This window comes from Culex quinquefasciatus, chromosome 2 (genome assembly GCF_015732765.1).
Source record: "Culex quinquefasciatus strain JHB chromosome 2, VPISU_Cqui_1.0_pri_paternal, whole genome shotgun sequence".
Classification (NCBI taxonomy): domain Eukaryota; kingdom Metazoa; phylum Arthropoda; class Insecta; order Diptera; family Culicidae; genus Culex; species Culex quinquefasciatus.
Window position 1 is genome coordinate 166,654,413 of NC_051862.1, and position 20,994 is coordinate 166,675,406.

Genomic DNA, 20,994 nt, shown 5'->3' on the forward strand with positions numbered 1-20,994 from the left:
GCTATAATTTTTCAATTGAGAATAGTATTTTCAATTCTAAAAACATTTTTTTATGCAATTTGTTCAAAATTCGATAAGTTATATTTATAACAAGTTTAAAAATCATTCTATCTTGGAACGGTTCTTTCAAAAGACCGGAGTTTAAAAAAGAACCACGGTTCTTGTGAGCCATGGTTCGTTCACTCTTTTTAGTGAACCGGCTCTTTGAGTGGCTCGCTCTTTTTTTGCCCACCACCATCCCATCTCGAGATATCGCGGCAACCGTAATTGATCAACTATGTTTTAGAGAAAAACGCTCACAAAGTTTGACAGTTCACTTTGTGCCTGGCAAAATTTTGAGCTTAAATTTTGGCTTAAATCATCTCTTAGACGAACAGCATCTAATTCCAGCGTGCCTCTAATGTTGGCAGGCGAAAACTTTGACATTCAATTAAAGCTAATTAAAAGCGTTTTCAACTGAAATCGAGTGATAAATAGCTCAATAAGAAGTGAGCAAGCAAGTTTCTATCAAAAGTTTTGCAAAATTAGTTGTTTAAATAGTGAAAATCAGCAAATTGGATGGAGTTAGGAGTGAGAGCTTAACCTGCCAAACATACGAGAATTTTCCCTACTCAGTTTGATCATGAAACATTTAGGAGTGATTGAAAATCATCTTTTTTATCATTTTCAACAAGGTGCGTTTCCAAATCACGCTTGATCCAGAGTTGACCGTGTTGACCCAAAGCCGCTCGGTAAAATGACAAGAGTTCTACCTTCTTCGCAAGTTGTAATTTCATTTCACAGTGTAATGTTTACCTCTAATCTGTCAAACGCGAGCATGCTGTTTCGCACTGTTTTCATTCTCGCGCCGATGTTCGGATCATTTTGTGGAATTTAAACGGAATTTGCTTCAGTAAATTGGAATTTGGATCATTTAAAACACTAAAATTGTGCAAACCAAATCCGGCACCATGGACGACTACCTCGGTTCCGTGGCCCTGCCGAGCATGAAGCAGCGCCAGAAAAAGTTGTGCCAGGTGAAGATGAAAGCACGTGCGAACCCTGTTTACAATGGTGAGTGTTTCCCTACCCTAATGGGTTGTTCAAGCCACTAACCGCGTTCCGTCTCCCTCGCAGATTCCACCAACTTTGGCGTGCGGATGCTCGAAAAGCTGGGCTGGTCCGAGGGCAAGGGGCTGGGCAAGCGCGAGGACGGCATGTCGGCGCCGATTCTGCCCAAGCTGAAGCAGGACAGCGAGGGGTTCGGGTACGCCGGCGAAAAGGACGACCACTGGACGCAGCACGATCAGGACTTTAACCAGCTGCTCAAGTCGTTGAATGGGGGAGAGGATGACGCCGCGCAAGGTGAGGATGAGGTGGACCTGGCGAAGATGAAGTCGCTGGAGGAAAAGTCGAAGAATTCGCGCGCCCGGGTGCACTACAAGAAGTTTACTCGGGGGAAGGATCTGAGCCGGGCTAGCGAGAAGGACTTGGCGAACATATTCGGGAAGAAGTCGCTGGAGGAGGTCAAGAGTCAGATTGTGGGTGGTGAGGTGGCGGATGAGGTGGAGGTGGAGGAGGAAGCTGAACCCTCGGAGGAGAGGAACATTTTGGGGTTGACGACGATTAAGGCCGCCGTGTCGGTGCAGGACTACTTCAAGATGAAGATGCAGGAGAAGATGGGGGTGAAGGTGGCGGCTGCCGTGGAAGAGCCGGAAAGGAAAAAGTCCAAAAAGTCGAAACGAAAGCATGAAGAGGAAGTGCAACCGGAACCGGAACTAGAGCCTGAAGTTTGTCAAGAAGTCGAAGAGATTCCCAAAAAGAAGAAGAAGCGTTCAAAAAATGAAGCACCGGAAGTAGAGGTCGCACAGGAAGTTGAAGAAACTCCCAAAAAGAAGTCCAAAAAGGAAAAACAAAGGCAAATTGAGGAGGAAGCTCAAGAAACTGTAGAAGAGCAGACCAGTTTAGAACAGTTGGAGGAACCTGTTGAGCGAAAGTCGAAGAAAAGTAAACGAAAGCCATCCGACGACAGTGAGGAAGTTGTTGGCGAAGTCGTCGAAGAAGCAGCGACTTTAGAGCAAGTCGACGAGGCGCCAAAAAAGAAGTCGAAAAAGAAAAAGCGAAAACAGTCCCAGGAAGATGATCAGGACTGCCAACCCGTTGAGGAGGAAACCGAACAGATTCCCGACGAGGTCCCCACGGAAGGCAAAAAGAAAAAGAAGAAGAAACAGGACGAGCACGACGGTGACGACGACGACGACGAAGTGACGTGCCGCGTGAAGGTCAGTGTTTTAAAGCAACTGGACGAGCACTGCTTCGCCGGGTCTAACTTTGCGGATATTGTAGGCTACGGGCTAACGCAGGACGTGAAGCTGGTGCGGCGCGAGGGAAAGACGAAGCAAACGCTGGAGAAGCACCAGTTTGTACGGCAGAAGCAGACGTCGGCCCACCGGAAGCGGCAGATGCTGAAGAAGGTGAGTGCGTTCAAAGGAATTTGAACCGGTTGTGTGTCAGTGTCTTTGAGTTTATTTTTTTGTAAAATTGCAAATAAGAAGAAAAAAAAACAAGTTGAATAAATTAGGTAGCAATAGTTTAACACGATAGTTGTCTCTCGCTCTGATCCAGCAGAATATCACGTTCCATGGATGGGTTCATTTGTCCATTTGCTCGTACTCGGTCGCGGCCTGGCACAGCAGCGGAATCAGCTGTTTCTTGTACAGGTCGTGCTCCTCGCCGTGCGTGATGCGCAGAATCTTCTCGCTCTCGTTGACGTTCATCAGCGCCTCCTTGCCGTGTTTGAGGTAGATTTCGATTTTGCCCAGCTTGAGCAGCAGCAAAGCGTACAGCGGATGGAACGCTCCGTTGAACCGCTTGAAGCCATCCTTAAGCCGGCTACCGTAATCGATCGCGTCTTCCCACTTTTCCATTTCGATGGCACTTTCGAACGCAAGATCCAGCGTCTTCAAGTACCAAACGTTGAACGGATGGAAGACCTTCTCCTGCTTGCTCAAACACAGCTGGCAAATGTCCAAATCTAAAAAAAATAAAAGAAATCCAGTTAATACAGAACATCCCACCTCCAAAACCTCACTCCTTACAAGTAACGTCCTTCATCTGCTCGAGCTGGGTCATCGTGAAGGCGCTTATCTCGCGGAACTTGTCCCGCTCGGTCTGCTTGATGGCCGTCGAACAGCCCGGACACCGATCCTGCCGTGCCGTCATCGAGATCGGCTCGTCGCACTGGGCGTTCGCGCAGGCGGCCCCATTCATCAGCTTCAGTTCCTGCTCGTCGCGGCACCGCTCGCAGCCACACTCGAAGTAGTACCGCTTGCGCAACATGTCGCGCCGCACGTCTGTCGGATTGAGCAGGTCGATGTACGAGATGAAAATCTTCGAGAAGTCAATCTCCGCCCCGTTGTAGTCCTCGAGCAGGCGCACGTTCAGGTTGCACCCGTCGAAGATGGCCACCGCGTTCGGGCGGCAGCTGTGGTCCATGATGGACGCGCCCAGGTACATCCCGGTGCCGATGCTGTTCATCTCGTCGTCCAGGATGTTGAAGCTGTTGATGCACATCTGGAAGGGTTGGAGCACACGCGTCGTCTGTTAGTTTTTTTTTTCGACCTGGCTTATTACACATATTTTACTTAATCTCCTGGAAAATATTTATAAGTTTTTATCTAAATTTTTAACTAAAGGGGTAATTAAAAATTGAAAAAAAAGACTTTAAAAAAATACACATCTTAAATAAATAAAAACGTTTCTTAATCCACCGATGGTGGTTGGTGCCTTCCTCATAATTATGTACATATTTGTTTCTGTAGTAAGAATGTCAAACCTACAAATTTTATCTAAATTTTACTTCTTACAACATATTTACATGGAGTATGGGGTATAGAATCCCAAAAATCATTGGACGTAATATTAGAACAACACCTACGGGGCTGTTTCATCCCTGAAGATGGAGCCACACGTTGCCGTCGTTTCAGGGCTACTTGCAAAGATGGTTTCCGATGTTGATATATATCACACATTTATTTTATATTTATGTACTTGTGTTGATAGAAATCAAAACTTTTATAATATGTAAAATTGCAAGATATTGTTTTTTTTTTATTTGAGTCTCAGTCTTGTTCGTAAAATCTGTTATGAACAGGTTTAAATCTGTTTGATAGTGGGGAGGAATAGATAGTTGTTTTTGTAACTTTTTTTTAGGTTGTTTTATAATCCTAGACTCCAGTTATGTGTAAGCCAGTTCAGTAATGCTATCATAATCTCTGATTTCAATTGAAGTGGTATTCTAACCATTCTGAATTGTCATAAAATCCATAGAGTCTCGATCATTCAATAATGAAATGATATCGGACAAAATTCGTTAATCTGTTGAACTAACGGTTTTCGGATTATGGTTGTATCGACCATTGTTGCGAATCGAGGATCTATTGGAGTTTTGACGATCAAATAGAGCCTAACATTTCAAAAGGACACACAGGTGTGAACAGGATTGTGTCTCTTTTCACTCAAATGATAGTTTACTTAAGGTATGATAGGGATACACTCTTGTTTGCAAAGCTTGTGTGCCCTATATATTGAAATAGAAGGCACGAAATAGTCTTATTAACAACGAGTGTTCAACTTGTAAAATATGAACGTTTCATTAATATTTATTGTTTTTGGAAGCAGCAATACAGGTTTAAAAAATAGGTAAAAGAATGTTTGGCTTTGTAATTAAAATTTCGGGGATTTGAGATTCAAGTAACTCTCAGACAGTTTAATTGAGGTTGTTGATCCAAGTTAGTTAGTTTTCTGAAATGAATAATTGGACATAAATGATTAGTTAAATTAAAGTTAGTTGCAATGTACGACAAGACTACTGACGAACGCGACAGGATGAAGCCCAGAAAAAATGCCCTTGACAAGGTAGTTTTCATCTTTCATTTTCCAGTAAATTTACTTGATTTCCTTTAAATTTGAAAAACATCATAGGTTCCCTTTGTATAAATCTCAAATGAGTTTTTGATTGAATCATAATTTCAGATTTCCTTTATTCAGTTTTAAAGTTAGATTAACGTAACTGCTCATGTCATCCAAGTTCTTACTACTCACACCTACACTAATTTTCTTTCACCTTCCCCCTCCCGATCCCCTATATCTTCCGGTGGTGTTCATTTTGTATGCAATACTAGTTCGGCCACTACCCTTTTTTCCACAAGAAACCGAACTTGGACTGACTTGAGGCCGCGTCCCCCACCTTGCTCCGTAAAACGAAAACGAAACACCTACGGGGCTGTTTCATGAAAATTGTTCACTTTCAATAGTTATATTACTTTAAAGTTTTTTAAGCCTTAAGGCAGTGAAAAAATATATCTGTTCATTTTTCCCGGGAGTTTCAAATCAACAAAATCCCCGGGGCCAGATCTCCGGATAGCTCCGAACAACTTTTTCATCAAAATATTTGAGATCCGGCCTCTGAAATGTGTACAAATGACACTTAGGTGCTCATAACTTTTGATAGGGTTATCGGATCTTCAATCTTTTTGGCTTGTTGGAAAGGTCTTTTGATTACCTATCCAACGATGGGTCGCATGATAGATCCGGACAACTTTTTCATCAACATATTTTAGATCCGGCCTCTAAAATGTGTACAAATGACACTAAAGTGCTCATAACTTTTAATAGGGTTACCAGATCTTCAATTTTTTAAGCTCATTAGAAAGGTCTTTCAAATACCTTTCTAAAAATGTATGATCAGACGGGTTTTCTTACAAAAACCACTCTTTTTACAATCTTTCAAACTTTAGCCAGAATCGTTTTTTTAGCATAACTTTTGAAATACTTAACAAAACGTCATAATAGTTAATATAGGTCTTGTGGGACCCTAAGACGGATCGAATGAGACCAGAACGGCCCAAATCGGTTCAGCCAGTCCGGAGATAATCGAGTGCATTTTTTTCGGTGCACGGACTTACAGACATACACACGCACAGACATTTGCGCAGAATTTGATTCTGAGTCGATAGGTATACATGAAGGTAGGTCTACGAGGTCGAATTAAGAAGTTCATTTTTTGAGTGATTTTATAGCCTTTCCTCAGTAATGTGAGGAAGGCAAAACGGTTGCACAGGGTAAACGAGCTGCCCTAGTAGCAACCTGACTCTTAAAATCGAGATCTACAAACAGACATGGCGGGCGCCGTTGATGGCCAATGACTGTCACCTATTTGCAACTGATCTAGTGTCAGCAATCAATTATTTATTTATTTTATCTTTGTCATTTTTTCTACTTTTTTGTCTGATGAGTTGTTATTTTGTTTGCATTTTAATTCTTTTCGTTTTAATTTTGTGAATCTGAACCAAAGGCGCCGACTCAGGGGGGGGGGGGCACGATACTTTTTGCCCCACTTTAAATTGGGCAGGGGGGGGGGGCAGTCCATACATTGTGCCCCCCAGAAATTCTGGAAGAAAAATATTCTTATTTCAAATATTACATAAAAAATCACAGAAATAATTCAAAATAATATTAAAACCTGTCATTTTTTTTTTTTTTTTGAACAAAATCGTTTACAATTTTCTGGATTTTGATGCAATTTTTTTCCTAGATCGACAACGTTTTATCTATACCACTGTGCTCTCTTATGCTAACTTGGTAGGTAAACCAGTAAGCTTAATACAAGAGCACAGAGGCATTGGATAGATTTCAAAGATTTGCTCAACAGATTTATACGTATGTTGCTCCAAAAACAAAACCAATGTATTTTTTCTATAGCACCTTATCTACAATCAAACTTACTCAAACTCTTGCGAAAACAATGTTAAATTCTTAAATTCCTAAATTCTTAAATTCTTAAATTGTTAAATTCTCAAATTCTTAAATTCTTAAATTCATAAATTCTTAAATTCATAAATTCTTAAATACTTAAATTCTTAAATTCTTAAATTCTTAAATTCTTAAATTCTTAAATTCTTAAATTCTTGAATTCTTAAATTCTTAAATTCTTAAATTCTTAAATTATTGAATTCTTAAATTCTTAAATTCTTAAAATCTTAAATTCTTAAATTCCTCAATTCTTAAATTATTAAATTCTTAAATTATTAAATCTTTAATTCTTAAATTCTTAAATTTTTAAATTCTTAAATTCTTAAATTCTTTTTTCCAAAATGTTGTATACATTTTATCATTGCATTACCATTTTTAATGTCAAATACTTAATACAGATATTATATTTACTCGAATTTTGTAACTTGCAATATGGGATATCTATCCATGGACGCAATATTTTTTTCATAATTTGCCTACCTTTCCGAAAATCCGCAACAACTCCTGGTTTCCCGGCATGGCCGCCTCGTCAATCAACGAACGCAGCACGACCGTCAGCGACTGGAAGTGCTCCATGCGCTTCTCATCTTTCTTGATATCCTCCTCATCTGTAACGGGCGTGAGAAATTTCATTGAGGCATTGTTGAGGTGTTGAGAAGGCTGCTGACATTTAGCCGGTTGCGTATTTTTCTTTTTGATCAATCGTCCCGATTTAGAAGCAAACATTATATAAAAGTAAAACGACACCAATCCAGAAATAAATCACCGCCGTGCAACCGGTTCAAACTGAACTCTTCAATCATCAGCAGCAGCAGTTCGATCGATTAGTACGCTAGTTCGACGCCCTTTAAAAAAAAAACAAAAACACAGCGATCACATTGTTAGGGGAAGAAAACAACACAAATGCCTCAACATAAAGTTTCTTACGGTGTCGTCTTCGGTGCGTTCTTCAATGTTGATCATGTTTCGGAAGAAAAACGCGAGCGCGCGCAAACGCAAAAATCGGTGAACAAAAATAACATTCGCATAAATGTTTCGTCGAACTCGCGAATCTCGCTCGCTGTTTCTCTGTCTGTTAGTCATTTTGGACTCAATGAACTGACAAATCGCTCGTTCTGAGTCTCGATTGAACAAAAGAGGTCAGAGGACGAAATGGAACACAAGTTATGGTTCTACTCACGAGGCATCAAGTCCCAGAATCGCCGGTAGCACTTGTCTGTATAATATCCCTTCATGACGTCGCCGCCTTTCAGCAGTTTACGGATTATCCGAGACATCATTAGGCCAGCATCCGGAACCACTCGGTCGCCAATCTCCTTCAGCTTGCCGCATTCTTCCTGGTGGTCGGGCCAAGCCTCTTTCTGACAGAGCCGGTTGCAATACCGCACGTACAAACAACTCGAGCATTTCAATACCTTTCCCCTGAAATTAAGGCAATCATCATAGTTAGGAAATTCCGTCATTAAAATTCTACTCACGGCTTGAAGCACTTGTCGCAGCGTTCCGCCCGGTAACGTGACTGCAGGACACAAGCAAACGGGGTCTCCTTAAGGATCAGGCTGCCCTGTTTGTGGAATAACTTCCTCATTGCGTAAGTGAAAACTTGTACCTCGTACTGCCGTCGCGACTATGCCGGTCTCTGCGGAACGAAAGTGAAACCACACAACCACCGTCTCGAGCGCCAACTCGCAAATGAAGTGATCTGGTCGTGTTTACTGGCCGGCACGCGCGGTTGCTGTTTATGTTGGACGAGACGACGAGTGCAAAAGCTAAAGAGGTGATGACGGCCGGTGAGATTAGGTGCGCGAGACAGTGACGATGGACCTGAAAGTTGGAAAATGTTTTCATTAGTTTTGTTTGAGCTTTAGTAGGATTAACTAGCCATAATCAAAAATTCACCGATTACAACGTTAAGTATCTTTTTACCAAATTTTAGCTAAGTATTTTGAAATAATCTTTTACTATTAAATCTATTGCATGATTGCGATTGAATCAGTTCCGATCAAAACGCCCAACCAATCTTGAGCTAACCACGATTCGCAAGCAGGCAGCGATTGACCAAATCGTTTCACAGTACGGTTCAAAAATGCTATAGAATCGGTAGGTGGTCGTTCAACGGCCGCGCCTTTCTCTAGCCAGAAATGCAGAGCCACGTTCACACACGCGTCACAACATGAAATGCGTTTTTTCTTCTTCTGTGGAATGAATATTTTTAGAAAACCAACCAAGCGTAAAAGCGTTTTAAAATATTCCAAAAATAAATCGCGATTGTTTTGCCCGAAGAGGTGGTGGGTGGAAATTCGTATGCAACAGCAACACACTCACGAGGGGTTGTAAACAAAACCCAACATGACAGATCAAAGTGAGGTTTGTTCGCCTTTTATGCTGAATGTTGTAGCATGGAAGCAGGTGTGCTCCTAAAGGGGGAGTTTTCCTTTTTACCGAGCTTCATTAGGTCAACCGACACAAATGGACGTGTTTTGGAAACGAACCTAGCAGATCAGTGTACCTCGTTGGTTTTACCACAGATTGACAGCGATTCTTGTTAAACCATCGGGATTCTTTTTTTTTTTTTTTGATAAAAAGTTGTAAACCAACAGGCTCTCGTCACAAATAAACAATCAATTACAATTAGTCGAGTTAATAGTTTAAAATTACCGAGAATCTTGCGTTTCATTTTACACTCTGCATCACGGGCATCACGAGTTCTCCCAGTATGACATCTGGAAAGTCTGTGGCCAAACTAGCCTCAGTCGGTAAAATCGAGTGCGCCCACTCCGTTTAACAAACGGTAAACATGGCGGGAAGCCGAACGATCCGTACGCGAGAGATTTCAGTGAAAAATCAGTTAATTTTGTGTGTTTTTGAACCCAGTGAAGGTAGTTTTACTTTAAAATTCGAGCGAAACTTATAGTTTCTATCCAATGATGATTATGATATGATTAAAATATGTTTTCGTAGCGTTTGATGTCACAACATAAACCAGCATAAACATGTGGGGTTATGTTGGCACTCAATCTAGTTTAGTTCAAATCAAGTGGAAAAAAAAGTTAGTGATGGTGGTTTATGTTTAGAAATCTGCATGTTATGACAAAGTTGAATAGAGTTAGGATAGAGCTGCAAAGAAATTTTCGCCATGGTGCTTGCAGGTAAATCAATACTGGGGTAAATGTCCGTAAATTGGGCCTGGTAAAAAAATTGGCCCTACCAAACTAAATTTAAAGTCAAAAATAATTGAAAGGGTACACTCAAAATAGTGTTCACCACAATGTAGCATGAACATATATGTGATTTTTTTCCATATGGATGTTCATGCCAAATCTACGTGAACTTCAGGAGGCGACGTTTGGTCCATTTTCCAACAAACCAATACAGTCATAAACCACATCACATGATTTTCATGTCATAGCTGCAGCCAGTTCACGCCGCCTTTACCTTCTCGGAATGTGATCATCGCGTTATTCTTTAGTGTTTTTTTCAGTACAGGGGGGTTGGGGGTGGGGGTTTATTTTTCCTTTAGTGATATAAGTTTTCAAAAAATTTTGTGCGCCTTTATGGCACATAAAACCTTTTAGAAAATACTCGACGAAGAGTGTATGAGGGAAAATCAACTAGATTTTAATTTGCTTGCTTTATTCACATTTATAATTCATTAAAATATCACAATTTCACAATATTCACACACTATTGCATAATCCACTATATCCACCTGGTACATCTGACACACTTGGTCCATCTGGCATGGAGTTCCCTTCTCGGTGACGTTCGGGACGGTGAGATCCCACCATCATCCTTCGGGGGCACGATCCCTGGCCCCGGCCAGTACTGATCTATCTGCTTTTGGGAGCGGTCGGGCCGCTACGAGTGCCATTCAGCCATCCTACGCCGGCAGGTTAACCGTTGATGAATAGACAAAGAAGAAAATGCATCGAATTCTTGTTTGCAATCATCTCAAACGTCTTCTGTAAATAAAAAAATATAGAAAAAAAAACTTAGATAAAATAATATAAATCACATCAGGGAAAAGCTGAAAACTTACCAATTTGTATGCAATCGGTTATTTTTTCAACATGTGACGTGTGGACGTGCATCGCGGACGTGTGCTCGGGTTGTTTGATTATGCTTCCGGTGACCCGCTGCAGCTCGCGCACGTTCTGGCCACCCTTGCCGATGATGCGTCGGACCTGTTGGATGATTGAAGGATTTTTTTTAGTTCTGTCAACTCCGTCGAGGGCCGGGCAGCCGGGTCATGTCATGGCTTACACTCACCTGCGCACTCGGCACCAAGATCTCCATGGTTAATCTCACGTCGTCGGTGCCGGACACGAAGCCCTCTTCCCGCATCAGATACCGGGCCTTCCACTGAGCTTCCGGCGTGCCGACGATTGCTGCTCCAGCGGTTTGTCCGCCTCGAGTGAGACGATCTTGACGGAAGCACCGGAAAATCTTATGATGGTTAGAGTCCACGCGTAAAGTTCAACTCTCAACTTCTTTATAAAAACACACCCGTCGCAAGTCACGGAGCAAAACCAACTGAGCATTGGCTTGTGATCGGCAAGTCTCGAAAAATTTTCAGACGGGAAATTCATGTAACCTCTCAATCATCTCAACTAACACTAACAAACTTTTCACCACATTGTTGCATGAAAAGGTGTGCGGAATTTTTCCGTATCAGTTTTCATGCGGGTGTTCCATGAATTTCATGCAAACCAATAAACAGCTGACTGCAAACCACGCCTTCAAATTTTCAGGCTGGAATTTCATGCAACATTTAGTTGTGTGAGGGTAGGCTGCATGAAAATCAAGTCAGTTTGATGGGAATGCACTGTGATAGTTGCATGACTCCTGTAAAACGTTGTTTTAGACCAAAAATTGACTGCCACCTGAATTTTCATGCTACTATGTGGTGAACAGTATTTTGAGTGTAAATCAAAAATTCTCAGGAATCTATAGAGTCTTCACCTCAAATTTCAATCAAATTGGTCCATCCCATCGTAAATCAACTTTGTGTTCAGAGAAAAACGCTCACAAAGTTTGACAGTTCGCTTTGCGCAAGGCTAAATTTGAGCTAAAATCGTCCCTAACTCAGTTAATGCAGTTTGAGGTGATATTATTGTTCACAACGATATACAGTACTTGTTCGGTAACTGGGCTGAGAACGTAGCCCAGTCACCGAATGCTGTTCGCTAACTGGGCTGAACGAAAAATAACGAGGGGACTACCGATGCATAATAGTTTCTAAATGAAATATAAAAATTAAAATTACTCAAATTTATTTACACTGATTACTATTTATATTTCTTCAATTATGACTTGAAATTACATATAAGTTTGAAAAAAGATTTTTTTATTTATTGAACGTGATCTTTGCATCTATACCCCTCGGTGATTTCGGTTTGTTTTGGTTTTTTGACGTTTGTCTGCTTTTTAACTGGGCTACGGCCCAGTTATCGAACACCCAGTTAAAAAACAGCCCAGTTAAACAACGCCCGGTTACCGAACAACTACTGTAGCTTCTTTTTCTGAGTATCTTTTGTTCGATCGCAAAGGATTTAAAATGGAACTGATGAACTGACGTGCCACCAGGAACAGATTTCTGGATCATTTCAGACCGCATTCTTCTTTTTTTTTCTTTTTGCTTTTCTCTTCTTGAGTGAATGTCAAAATTCGAGTTTGACACTCAACCTCCTGTAGCTGAGCAATTCTCTGAGATTTCGGTCATTCGATTTTTTTTTGTATTTTTTAATCCGGCTGAAACTTTTTTGGTGCCTTTGGTATGCCCAAAGAAGCCATTTTGCATCATTAGTTCGTTCATATAATTTTCCATACAAATTTTGCAGTTGTCCATACAAAAATGATATGTGAAAATTCAAAAATCTGTATCTTTTCAAGGAATTTGTTGATCGATTTGATGTCTTCGGCAAAGTTTTAGGTATGGATATGGATTACAATGAAAAAAAAAATATACACGGTAAAAAAATTGGTGATTTTTAATTTTACTTTTTGTCAATAAATCTTGATTTGCAAAAAAAATACTATTTTTATTTTTATTTTATTTTTTGATATGTTTTAGAGGACATCAAATGCCAACTTTCCAGAAATTTCCAGAATGAGCAAAAAATCTTTGACCGAGTTATGATTTTCTGAATCAATACAGATTTAAAAAAAATCGAAATATTGGTAGCAAACATTTTTCAACTTCATTTTTGCCTTCCTCACTGAGGGAAGGCTATAATCCTGCTCTAAAAATGAACTTTTTATTAAAAGCTCGAAGTCCCACCTTCATATATACATATCGACTCAGAATCGAAAACTGAACAAATGTCTGTGTGTGTGTATGTGTGTGTGTGTGTGTATGTGTGTGTGTGTGTGTATGTATGTATGTGTTCAAAAATCTTGCCAAGTTTTCTCAGCACTGGCTGAACCGATTTTGATCGAACCAGTTGCATTCGACTTGGTTTAGGGTCCCATACATCGCTATTGAATTGTTTGAAGTTTCGATAAGTAGTTCAAAAGTTATATATAAAAATGTGTTTTCATATAAATCCGGATCTCAATTATATGCATGTAAACGATGTCCGGATCCATCATCCGGCCCATCGTTGGTTAGGTAATCGAGAGACCTTTCCAACGAGTCCACAACATTGAAGATCTGGCAACCCTGTCTCGAGTTAAGACCACTTAAGTGATATTTATGTACTTTTTTGAAGCCGGGTCTCACTTAAATGCATGTAAACGATGTCCGGATCTATCATCCGACCCATCGTTGATTAGATAATCAAGAGACCTTTCCAACGAGTCCACAACATTGAAGATCTGGCAACCCTGTCTCGAGTTATGACCACTTAAGTGATATTTATGTACTTTTTTGAAGCCGGATCTCACTTAAATGTATGTAAACGATGTCCAGATCCATCATCCGACCCATCGTTGGTTAGGTTATCAAAAGACCTTTCCAACGAGTCCACAACATCGAAGATCTGGCAACCATGTCTCGAGTTATGACCACTTAAGTGATATTTATGTACTTTTTTGAAGCCAGGTTTCACTTAAATGCATGTAAACGATGTCCGGATCCATCATCCGACCCATCGTTGATTAGATAATCAAGAGACCTTTCCAACGAGTCCACAACATTGAAGATCTGGCAACCCTGTCTCGAGTTATGACCACTTAAGTTATATCTGTGTACTTATTTTTCTGGACCTAAAAAAATAGCTGAAATATGTGTCCAAACCACTCATATTACCCATTGTTGGTAAAAAGTGAGGAAGGCATCAACCACACAGGTGGATTAAGTTAGTTTTTGTTGTAAAATCGAATTTGCAATCAAAAAGTACTTCAGTGAATTTTAGATAAAGTGCACCGTTTTCAAGTTAAAGCCATTTTTAGGTAACTTTTTGGAAAATAGTTTCTAAGTCTCACCCAAACAACCCACCATTTTCTAATGTCGATATCTCAGCAACTAATGGTCCGATTTACAATGTTAAAATATGAAACATTCGTGAAATTTTCCGATCTTTTCGAAAACAATATTTTCAAAAAAAAATCAAGACTAACATTTCCAAAGGGTGTAATATTGAATTTTTGGCTCGTTCGAAATGTTAGTATTGATTTTAAATTATAACGTGTTCGAACCGGTTGTTGCGTTTGAAATGGAATTTGTGTACGATTCTAATTAGATTCCGCTGTTGCAACGCGTTAGCAAATACTCACAAATGTCACACAATATCCAAAATGTTTCGCCAAATGGCATATTTGGACCGAAGAATAATCGAAAAATGGCTACTTTGATCAAATAGTATTTTTATCAACGCACACCTCAAACAAACAATAGCATTCATGACATAATAGCCAAATTTTCAATGATGGGCTGTATGGCTTTATTTTTTTTTCTATGCATAGAATATAACTCATTTGATGGTTTTAAGTAATATCCCATACCTAATAAATTGTTTTCCTTGCTTTTTTCAGGGTTTTTACAATGAGGCAAGACCAACTAAAAAAGGTAAGTGCACTATGTCAAGTCAAGTATTAGCAATTGATGTGCCAAAGGATAGCTATAGAATTTCTTCGAAATTTAGACTAATGTTTGAATACTGTCATTATAAGGGATGGGATTCGTCAGTGTTGTATCCTTGTCAGCGTAAACATGAATGTTGTATTGCTCTTTCACCACTTTATTTATTAAATCTTAACAAAAGTACGGGCTTACAAAGAAGATTTATCAACTTTATCAGTACAAACTAATCACGCCTGCGTCAAGTGATTGGCCATGTGTTTTCGCAGGTAATCCTTACGTGGGTATCCGCGCCCACAGATAGTACAAACAAACGGCTTTATGCCTTGGTGGGCCATGATGTGTCGCTTCAGATCCGTCGAGAATGCATAACTAGCGTCGCACTGATCACACTTGAATGGTTTTTCTCCCGTGTGCAGTTTCATATGAGCCTGCAAACAGGTTTTCCAGGCGAACGATGATGGACACAGCGTACACTGGAGCGGCCGGTGGTTCGGATTGTGGGTAATCAGGTGGTTCTTCAGGTTGGAATTCGTTTTGAATCCTCTTCCACACACCTCGCACTTGTATCGATCCGCTGCTATGGAGTGAGCTCGTACGTGCTTCCGGAATGAGTCCTTCATGACAAAAGTTTTCGCACAAATTGGACAAACGAAGGATTTCCCTTCTTCGTGCGAGCGTTCGTGATCGGCCATTGCCGTTTTGTCCCGAAAGATACGGCCACAGGTCGCGCATTGATACGATTGCACGCGGTACGCTTTGAGTTGATGATCCCGAAGGATTCGCAAGCTTTTGTACCGTCGAAAGCACACGTCGCAAGAATACTGATTGTCTTTATCGTCTGCGGTGAGACTTTCCGGCTGGTGGATTTCTGCGGCGTGTGCCTTAAGTAGTTCGTCATTTTCAAACTGTTCGTAGCACGCGCAGCATCGCGGTAGTTGTCCCTTGCGATTGCAATACGGTTGAATCATTTCCCTTGCGTGTGACTCGATGTGCTGATCGAGAAGACTTTTGCTCTTAAAGTCTTCCTCACACTTATCACATTTGAATTCGTTTTCAACGTAAAGTTGCTCCTTGTGCAGAGCTAGAGCTTTCTTGGTGGTGTACCGTTTGAAACACACGTCACACTCATACGGACGCGCCTCCATTCTTGCTCGGTCCGTAACCTTGGTGTTGGCATGAACCGTTTGCGAATGTTGGAGCACCTCCTCCATTGTAGACAGCTTCTCTTTACATCTGCAGCATCGTTTGATTTCCTTATTCGCTGGTCTCCGGCCTCTCTTCGTTACTGGCTTTTTGCTGGTTTCCTCTTCTTCATCCTCACTTTCCTGCTTAAAATCCGGATCAGCATAGTCTTCATCGTCGTCTTCGGAATCACTATCTTCCGAGACTTCACGGCGTTTCTCTTTCTTCACAATCGGCTTTACATCCACCTCCGGCTGCAGTGGTTCTGCGTAAACGCACTCATCGTTCAGCACGTCTTCGGAGACTTCAGTTTTTATCAAGCTGTCTACCAACTGAGGAAACTCATCACTTTCCATCAACGAATCCCTGAAGGTGTAGATAAAATTGTTAGTGAAATCCCAAAAAGAACATCACCGCCTACTCACCTAGCATCGGTTTTGCTATCCATAAGCAACCCCCGGAACTTGGCATCGGACTGATGGCACCGGATGACCAGTTTGTACGCAACAACCAGGTCCGCTTTGCATTGCTCACAGCATTGGTACGGAAGACCATCGTATTCATTGATCTGAAAAAGGGCTAGATTTTATCCGGTTCTAGACAAGTTTATAGAACGGATTCCGCCTACCTCTAGATTCACACAGTACCGCAGCATATCGGCCAAGCTACTGGTACTGCTGTCCGGGAAGTTGTTCAGCGGAACAGCGCTCGCTACCACCGACGAGCAGATCCGACAGGAGCTGTGGAATGTGTCCATGGATAGGGTTCCCGGGTGGGCGGTCATCGTACGTCGTGGCAGTGTATCGCGTTTTGGGATTGTAAGATTCGGACGAAGCTCACCAATTAGAATGTAAATAAGAAGGAAGATTGCGAACTGTGTGTGACAGGTGACAACGGGTTTGACGTTTGGATTGTATACATCAACACAACACCATCAGTGTGTATGTTGGAGAACGCGTTGTTGACGTTTTCAATGCATCGCGTATCATCCGACAACATCGATGATCGAAACGGAATGTTGTGTAAACAATCATCAGCAGGTAGTGCGTTTGCTTGTGTATTTATCATTTGTTTTGGTTTTATCTGATAAAAAAATGGAAGCAAAACAAAGTCCCTGCCGGATTTGCTTCGTATCATTGGGAGAAAACATTTCGTTGAGTCATTCCTTCAATGGAAGCTCGCTCATTGAGATGTTACGTTGCTGTGTTAAACTAGAGGTCAGTACCAATTACGCCAAAGCAAGATTGTTCAGCTTATATGTACTGTTTTTACTAACAGGTTCACGAAAACGATGGTCTTCCCTACGAATGTTGTAGAAGCTGTAAAGACGATCTGTTGGTTGCTTACAGCTTGGTGGTTAGATTCCTTGAATCGGATACCAAATTTAGGAAACTGTTAGAAGATACGTCTTCTGTTGAGAGGTAGCTATTGCAATATTAAATGTTTCCATCAAGATTTTTAAAGTGGCTGGTATTTTAGGATATTAGAAAAAGAGTCTCGTACGGATTGTTCGTTTAAATCGGAGTACAAACTTGGTGAGGAACTTGTCTATGTCGAACCATTTGTGGATACTAGTAACGATGCCGTGGAAAACACAGCAATCAAAAACGAATCGGCAGAAAGTTCTGAAGATGAAGACGAATTCGATGCGCTTAGCGACGGTGAAGATCATGAAGTGCAAGCAGAGGAAGTCAGAGTTAAACGAACAAACTACTCTTCAATACCTAAACGATGTTGTAGGTGTAAAACGCGCCTGCACAGTATCGAGCAGGTCCAAGAGCACTCCAAAATACACGAGGAATCCAAAATCACAGATCCTCGTCGAATCAAATTACGTCCCTATGAGTGCCCGAACTGCTACAAACGGTACACTAAACAGCGAGCTTTGGAGCTTCACCAACGCGAGATGTACGCCGATAAGGCTTTTGAGTGTGACGAATGTGAAGAAGACTTCCATTCTGCATCCCAACTAGAAGAACACAAGGATAGCCACGGAAAGGAAAAGGTTCCCAAGAAAGGACCTTTTCCAAAATGCTGTGCATGCTACCAACAGTTTGAATCTGAAGATCAGCTCAGAGCACATGGGAACGAAGTCCATCTGCCTGAAAGTCAGAAGAGTTCAAGCGAAAACGAGAACCAGTTCAGCTGTGACGTGTGCTACCGTCGGTACAAATCCAAGCGTATCCTCATGGATCACAAATCAAAGCCATACCGGACAAAGCAGTACCAGTGTTCGCAGTGTGGAAGGATCTTCCGCGATAAATGTGCCCTCTCAGACCACGAACGGTGTCATCAGGGCGAGCGACCGTTTGTTTGTGCCGTTTGCTCGAAAACGTTTGCCATTAAGGATTCCTTCCGGAAGCACGTGAAATCGCACTCGATCGAAGAGGATCGCTTCAAGTGCGAGATATGCCAGAAAGGGTTCAAAACCAAGGGAAATCTGAAGGATCATTACATAACACACGCGCCCGACTATCGGCCGCTCAGTTGCACCCTTTGTTCGGCCACTTTTGCGCGTAAGTCTTGCCTGAACTCGCATATGCGGATGCACACGGGAGAGAAACCGTTTAAATGTGACCAGTGCGATGCTAGCTACGCATTCTCGACGGATTTGAAGCGGCATCGTATGGCCCATCAGGGAATTAAGCCGTTTGTTTGTACAATCTGTGGGCGCGGATATCCGCGGAAGGACTATCTGCGTAAACACATGGCTATCCATTTGACTCAGACGTGATTGGAGAAAGCATTGTTCAGCAGTATTCGTTTTTATTGTTTTCAATAAATGATTTTAAGCAACTTTCTGTTAAAGAATGCGGTAGAGAAATCCTCAAAGCGGGTTCCAACGAAACATCTCTGCGGTTAACTTTTCGTGGTAGGTCATGCATTGTTTTCTCAGAGGGGTAACAATTTCAAAAAACTTCATATTTCAAGAAATTTTCATTTTATTGATACATGACAAATCTTACACCGATCACATTACATGGCTTCGTGGGTCTTCAAATGAACCAACAGCGGCTTCTTCCGGTTGAACGCCTTCGGGCATTGCGTACACTGGAAACTTAGAATACCTTCGTGCTTTTCGCGAATGTGTCCGCGCAAGTCCCGCTGGTATCGATACGAGGCCGGACACTGCTGGCATTTGAACGGCTTATTGCCCAGATGAAACTCAATGTGCGAATCGAGCAGTCGCTGCTGCGTGAATGTGATCGGACACAGATGACACTTGAATGGGCGATCCTCGGAATGAACGGTGAGATGTCCCTTGAGCAGGCTCTTGGTGCGGAATCCGCGACCACAATATTCGCACTTGAACTCCTCCTTTGCGTCGTGCAGCCGGACGTGGGCATCAAACGAACCCTTGATGGAGAATCGAGCATCACACTTGGGGCACTCGTAGGGTTTCTCCCGCCGGTGAGAGTTCTCGTGGTCCCGCAGGAAACTTTTCTCCTTGAACGCCTTTCCACACAAACTGCAAATAAACTTCTTTCCTCTGAACATACGATATTGATGCACCTTCATGGATTGGCGAGTCTTAAAGCGTCGATAGCAAACATCACACTCAATCTCCAAGTCCCCGTCGTACGCTTGGCTTTCCTTCAGATGAACATCGTCAGCGTGGGCTTTCAGTGCTTCCTTGCTTTCAAACTTTTGCTTGCAAGCGCAGCAAATGTGAGATTCCTGGCGCAATTCCTCCATCCGCTCGATGATCAGCTTTTTCTTGTGGTACGTTTTCAAATGTTTCTGCATCACGTAATGGTTCGCAAACTCTTCGTTACACTTTGGGCACGGATGTAACATTTCTACGTACATTTTGCGCTGGTGACGAAGAAACTCCTTCTTGCACTCAAATCGCCTGTAGCAGTGCGGACACTCGAAGGGATTGTCGTCGATTTCCCTTGGATTCGTCACGCGATACCGCAGGTGATACTTGTCCGAGTGTTCTTGAACCTTCTCGTAGCTGTCCAGCAAGAGGTCCTTGCATTCACAGCATCTCTTCGGCTGTGAATCCGCTTTGACGCCGTAATACAATCGTTTCTTCTTGGACGAGTGACCATTTTCATCGTCATCGTCGCTGTCCGAGCTGCGTGCACTGTCGGCGTAATCAGACAAGCTATCGTCGCTCGAATCAACGTCTGACTCCATAGTCCAGCGCTTCTTCGGTGGCTTCGAAGTGTCCGGCTTAACATCTGCAACGTCTTCTGCAGCTTTCCGGTCCACAGAATCATCATGTATTTCCGCCTTCACGGAAACCATCGGCGGTTGTTCCGTTTTAGCTGCCTTTCTTTTGCTTAGTCTGGTCTTTCGTTTCGGCCTAGGCTGAAACTCTTCTTCGCTTGAATTTCCACCGTAATTGGAAACTTCTCCCGGTTCGAGCTCTTCCGCTTCCGACTTGATGTAGACCTCCGAGATGAAAACCGACGAGATACTTCCGTCGACAGGTTCGCTGCAAAATGAGACTAATTATATAAATCTTTTACAAGTGGGAATCGAAGAACAAACTTACGTGACTTCAATCTTGGGCACGGCAAACATATCCTTGAGTTTGACTTCGGAATCTACCAGGCGGCCGTGGAACCGGAGTGCCGCCTGCAAGTCTCCCTTGCAACTGCTGCAGTAATTTGACGGCATGCCGTCGAGTATGTTGATCTGCTATCAAATAAGCATAGCTTTAGAATTCAATCTGATATGGGAACAATTTGGTCCATTACCGTGATTCCGAAGCATTCTTCAATAAAGTGCGCTGGCGTTTTCCCGTCGCCGAACGATTCGTACAGCGGATGCATTTCGTCGCCAGACGCATCCGTGCAAATCCGACAGATTTGGTTGAATATCTTCGCTGACATTTTGTTGTAACAAAATATTTCCCCGCTTATAAATTGAATATTGTGAGTTACATTTCACGAACAAATTTGTTTCCAAATAAACACCTTAAATTTGCAAAGTTTGGTTTATGTTTTTCTTTGCTCACGAAAATACATCGGTTGTCAAAATGTACT

General features: G+C 42.0%; 5 protein-coding genes across 12 annotated transcripts; 2 read left to right on the top strand and 3 right to left on the bottom strand.

Annotated features, from left to right (window-relative positions):
• The first annotated feature begins 802 nt into the window (after positions 1-802).
• On the top strand, positions 803-2,580 carry LOC6050856 (PIN2/TERF1-interacting telomerase inhibitor 1). 2 transcript variants are annotated; one of them, XM_038251435.1, is made up of 3 exons: positions 804-1,053; positions 1,117-2,261; positions 2,326-2,473. In XM_038251435.1, the coding sequence occupies exons 1-3, from the start codon at positions 951-953 to the stop codon at positions 2,335-2,337; spliced, it is 1,260 nt and encodes a 419-aa protein (XP_038107363.1). In that variant the 5' UTR covers positions 804-950; the 3' UTR covers positions 2,338-2,473. The 2 variants fall into 2 exon arrangements, with proteins under 2 accessions (XP_001867382.2, XP_038107363.1); XM_001867347.2 differs by having other exon boundaries at positions 803-1,053; positions 1,117-2,580.
• On the bottom strand, positions 2,488-9,150 carry LOC6050857 (histone-lysine N-methyltransferase SMYD3). 7 transcript variants are annotated; one of them, XM_038251441.1, is made up of 6 exons: positions 8,824-9,140; positions 8,271-8,616; positions 7,973-8,214; positions 7,273-7,400; positions 3,078-3,552; positions 2,488-3,013 (listed from the first exon to the last, which is right to left on the bottom strand). In XM_038251441.1, the coding sequence occupies exons 2-6, from the start codon at positions 8,378-8,380 to the stop codon at positions 2,631-2,633; spliced, it is 1,338 nt and encodes a 445-aa protein (XP_038107369.1). In that variant the 5' UTR covers positions 8,381-8,616; positions 8,824-9,140; the 3' UTR covers positions 2,488-2,630. The 7 variants fall into 7 exon arrangements, with proteins under 7 accessions (XP_038107369.1, XP_038107367.1, XP_038107365.1 ...); XM_038251439.1 differs by having other exon boundaries at positions 2,631-3,013; positions 9,018-9,150; XM_038251437.1 differs by having other exon boundaries at positions 2,631-3,013; positions 8,870-9,140.
• A 1,264-nt stretch (positions 9,151-10,414) lies between these two features.
• Positions 10,415-11,333, bottom strand: LOC119766389 (insulin-like growth factor 2 mRNA-binding protein 2). The gene is made up of 4 exons (XM_038250900.1): positions 11,327-11,333; positions 11,062-11,216; positions 10,832-10,976; positions 10,415-10,754 (listed from the first exon to the last, which is right to left on the bottom strand). Exons 1-4 carry the CDS (start codon positions 11,331-11,333, stop codon positions 10,744-10,746), a joined length of 318 nt encoding a protein of 105 aa, XP_038106828.1. The 3' UTR covers positions 10,415-10,743.
• Positions 11,334-14,951: 3,618 nt separating this feature from the next.
• On the bottom strand, positions 14,952-20,991 carry LOC6050858 (zinc finger protein 62). Its single transcript, XM_001867351.2, has 6 exons — positions 20,707-20,991; positions 20,502-20,644; positions 18,976-20,441; positions 16,626-16,915; positions 16,423-16,565; positions 14,952-16,363 (listed from the first exon to the last, which is right to left on the bottom strand). Exons 1-6 carry the CDS (start codon positions 20,839-20,841, stop codon positions 15,043-15,045), a joined length of 3,498 nt encoding a protein of 1,165 aa, XP_001867386.2. The 5' UTR covers positions 20,842-20,991; the 3' UTR covers positions 14,952-15,042.
• On the top strand, positions 16,969-18,766 carry LOC6050859 (gastrula zinc finger protein XlCGF26.1). Its single transcript, XM_001867350.2, has 3 exons — positions 16,969-17,214; positions 17,276-17,418; positions 17,477-18,766. The coding sequence occupies exons 1-3, from the start codon at positions 16,999-17,001 to the stop codon at positions 18,729-18,731; spliced, it is 1,614 nt and encodes a 537-aa protein (XP_001867385.2). The 5' UTR covers positions 16,969-16,998; the 3' UTR covers positions 18,732-18,766.
• Positions 20,992-20,994: the final 3 nt, after the last annotated feature.

Excerpts from the sequence above, each read along its gene's own strand:
- LOC6050856 (XM_001867347.2), top strand. The coding sequence starts at position 951 with ATGGACGACTACCTCGGTTCCGTGGCCCTGCCGAGCATGAAGCAGCGC. Across the intron at positions 1,054-1,116 it reads TGCGAACCCTGTTTACAATG|ATTCCACCAACTTTGGCGTG; the intron begins GTGAGTGTTTCC and ends TCTCCCTCGCAG.
- LOC6050857 (XM_038251441.1), bottom strand. The coding sequence starts at position 8,380 with ATGAGGAAGTTATTCCACAAACAGGGCAGCCTGATCCTTAAGGAGACC. Across the intron at positions 3,553-7,272 it reads TGTTGCGGATTTTCGGAAAG|ATGTGCATCAACAGCTTCAA; the intron begins GTAGGCAAATTA and ends CAACCCTTCCAG. Across the intron at positions 3,014-3,077 it reads GCAGATGAAGGACGTTACTT|ATTTGGACATTTGCCAGCTG; the intron begins GTAAGGAGTGAG and ends TATTTTTTTTAG.
- LOC6050858 (XM_001867351.2), bottom strand. The coding sequence starts at position 20,841 with ATGTCAGCGAAGATATTCAACCAAATCTGTCGGATTTGCACGGATGCG. Across the intron at positions 16,916-18,975 it reads GAAGACCCACGAAGCCATGT|TATACAATCCAAACGTCAAA; the intron begins AATGTGATCGGT and ends GTTGTGTTGATG. Across the intron at positions 16,566-16,625 it reads GGTACTGTGTGAATCTAGAG|ATCAATGAATACGATGGTCT; the intron begins GTAGGCGGAATC and ends GCCCTTTTTCAG.
- LOC6050859 (XM_001867350.2), top strand. The coding sequence starts at position 16,999 with ATGATCGAAACGGAATGTTGTGTAAACAATCATCAGCAGGTAGTGCGT. Across the intron at positions 17,215-17,275 it reads GTTGCTGTGTTAAACTAGAG|GTTCACGAAAACGATGGTCT; the intron begins GTCAGTACCAAT and ends TTTTACTAACAG. Across the intron at positions 17,419-17,476 it reads GATACGTCTTCTGTTGAGAG|GATATTAGAAAAAGAGTCTC; the intron begins GTAGCTATTGCA and ends CTGGTATTTTAG.
- LOC119766389 (XM_038250900.1), bottom strand. Across the intron at positions 10,977-11,061 it reads TCTTGGTGCCGAGTGCGCAG|GTCCGACGCATCATCGGCAA; the intron begins GTGAGTGTAAGC and ends ATCATCCAACAG.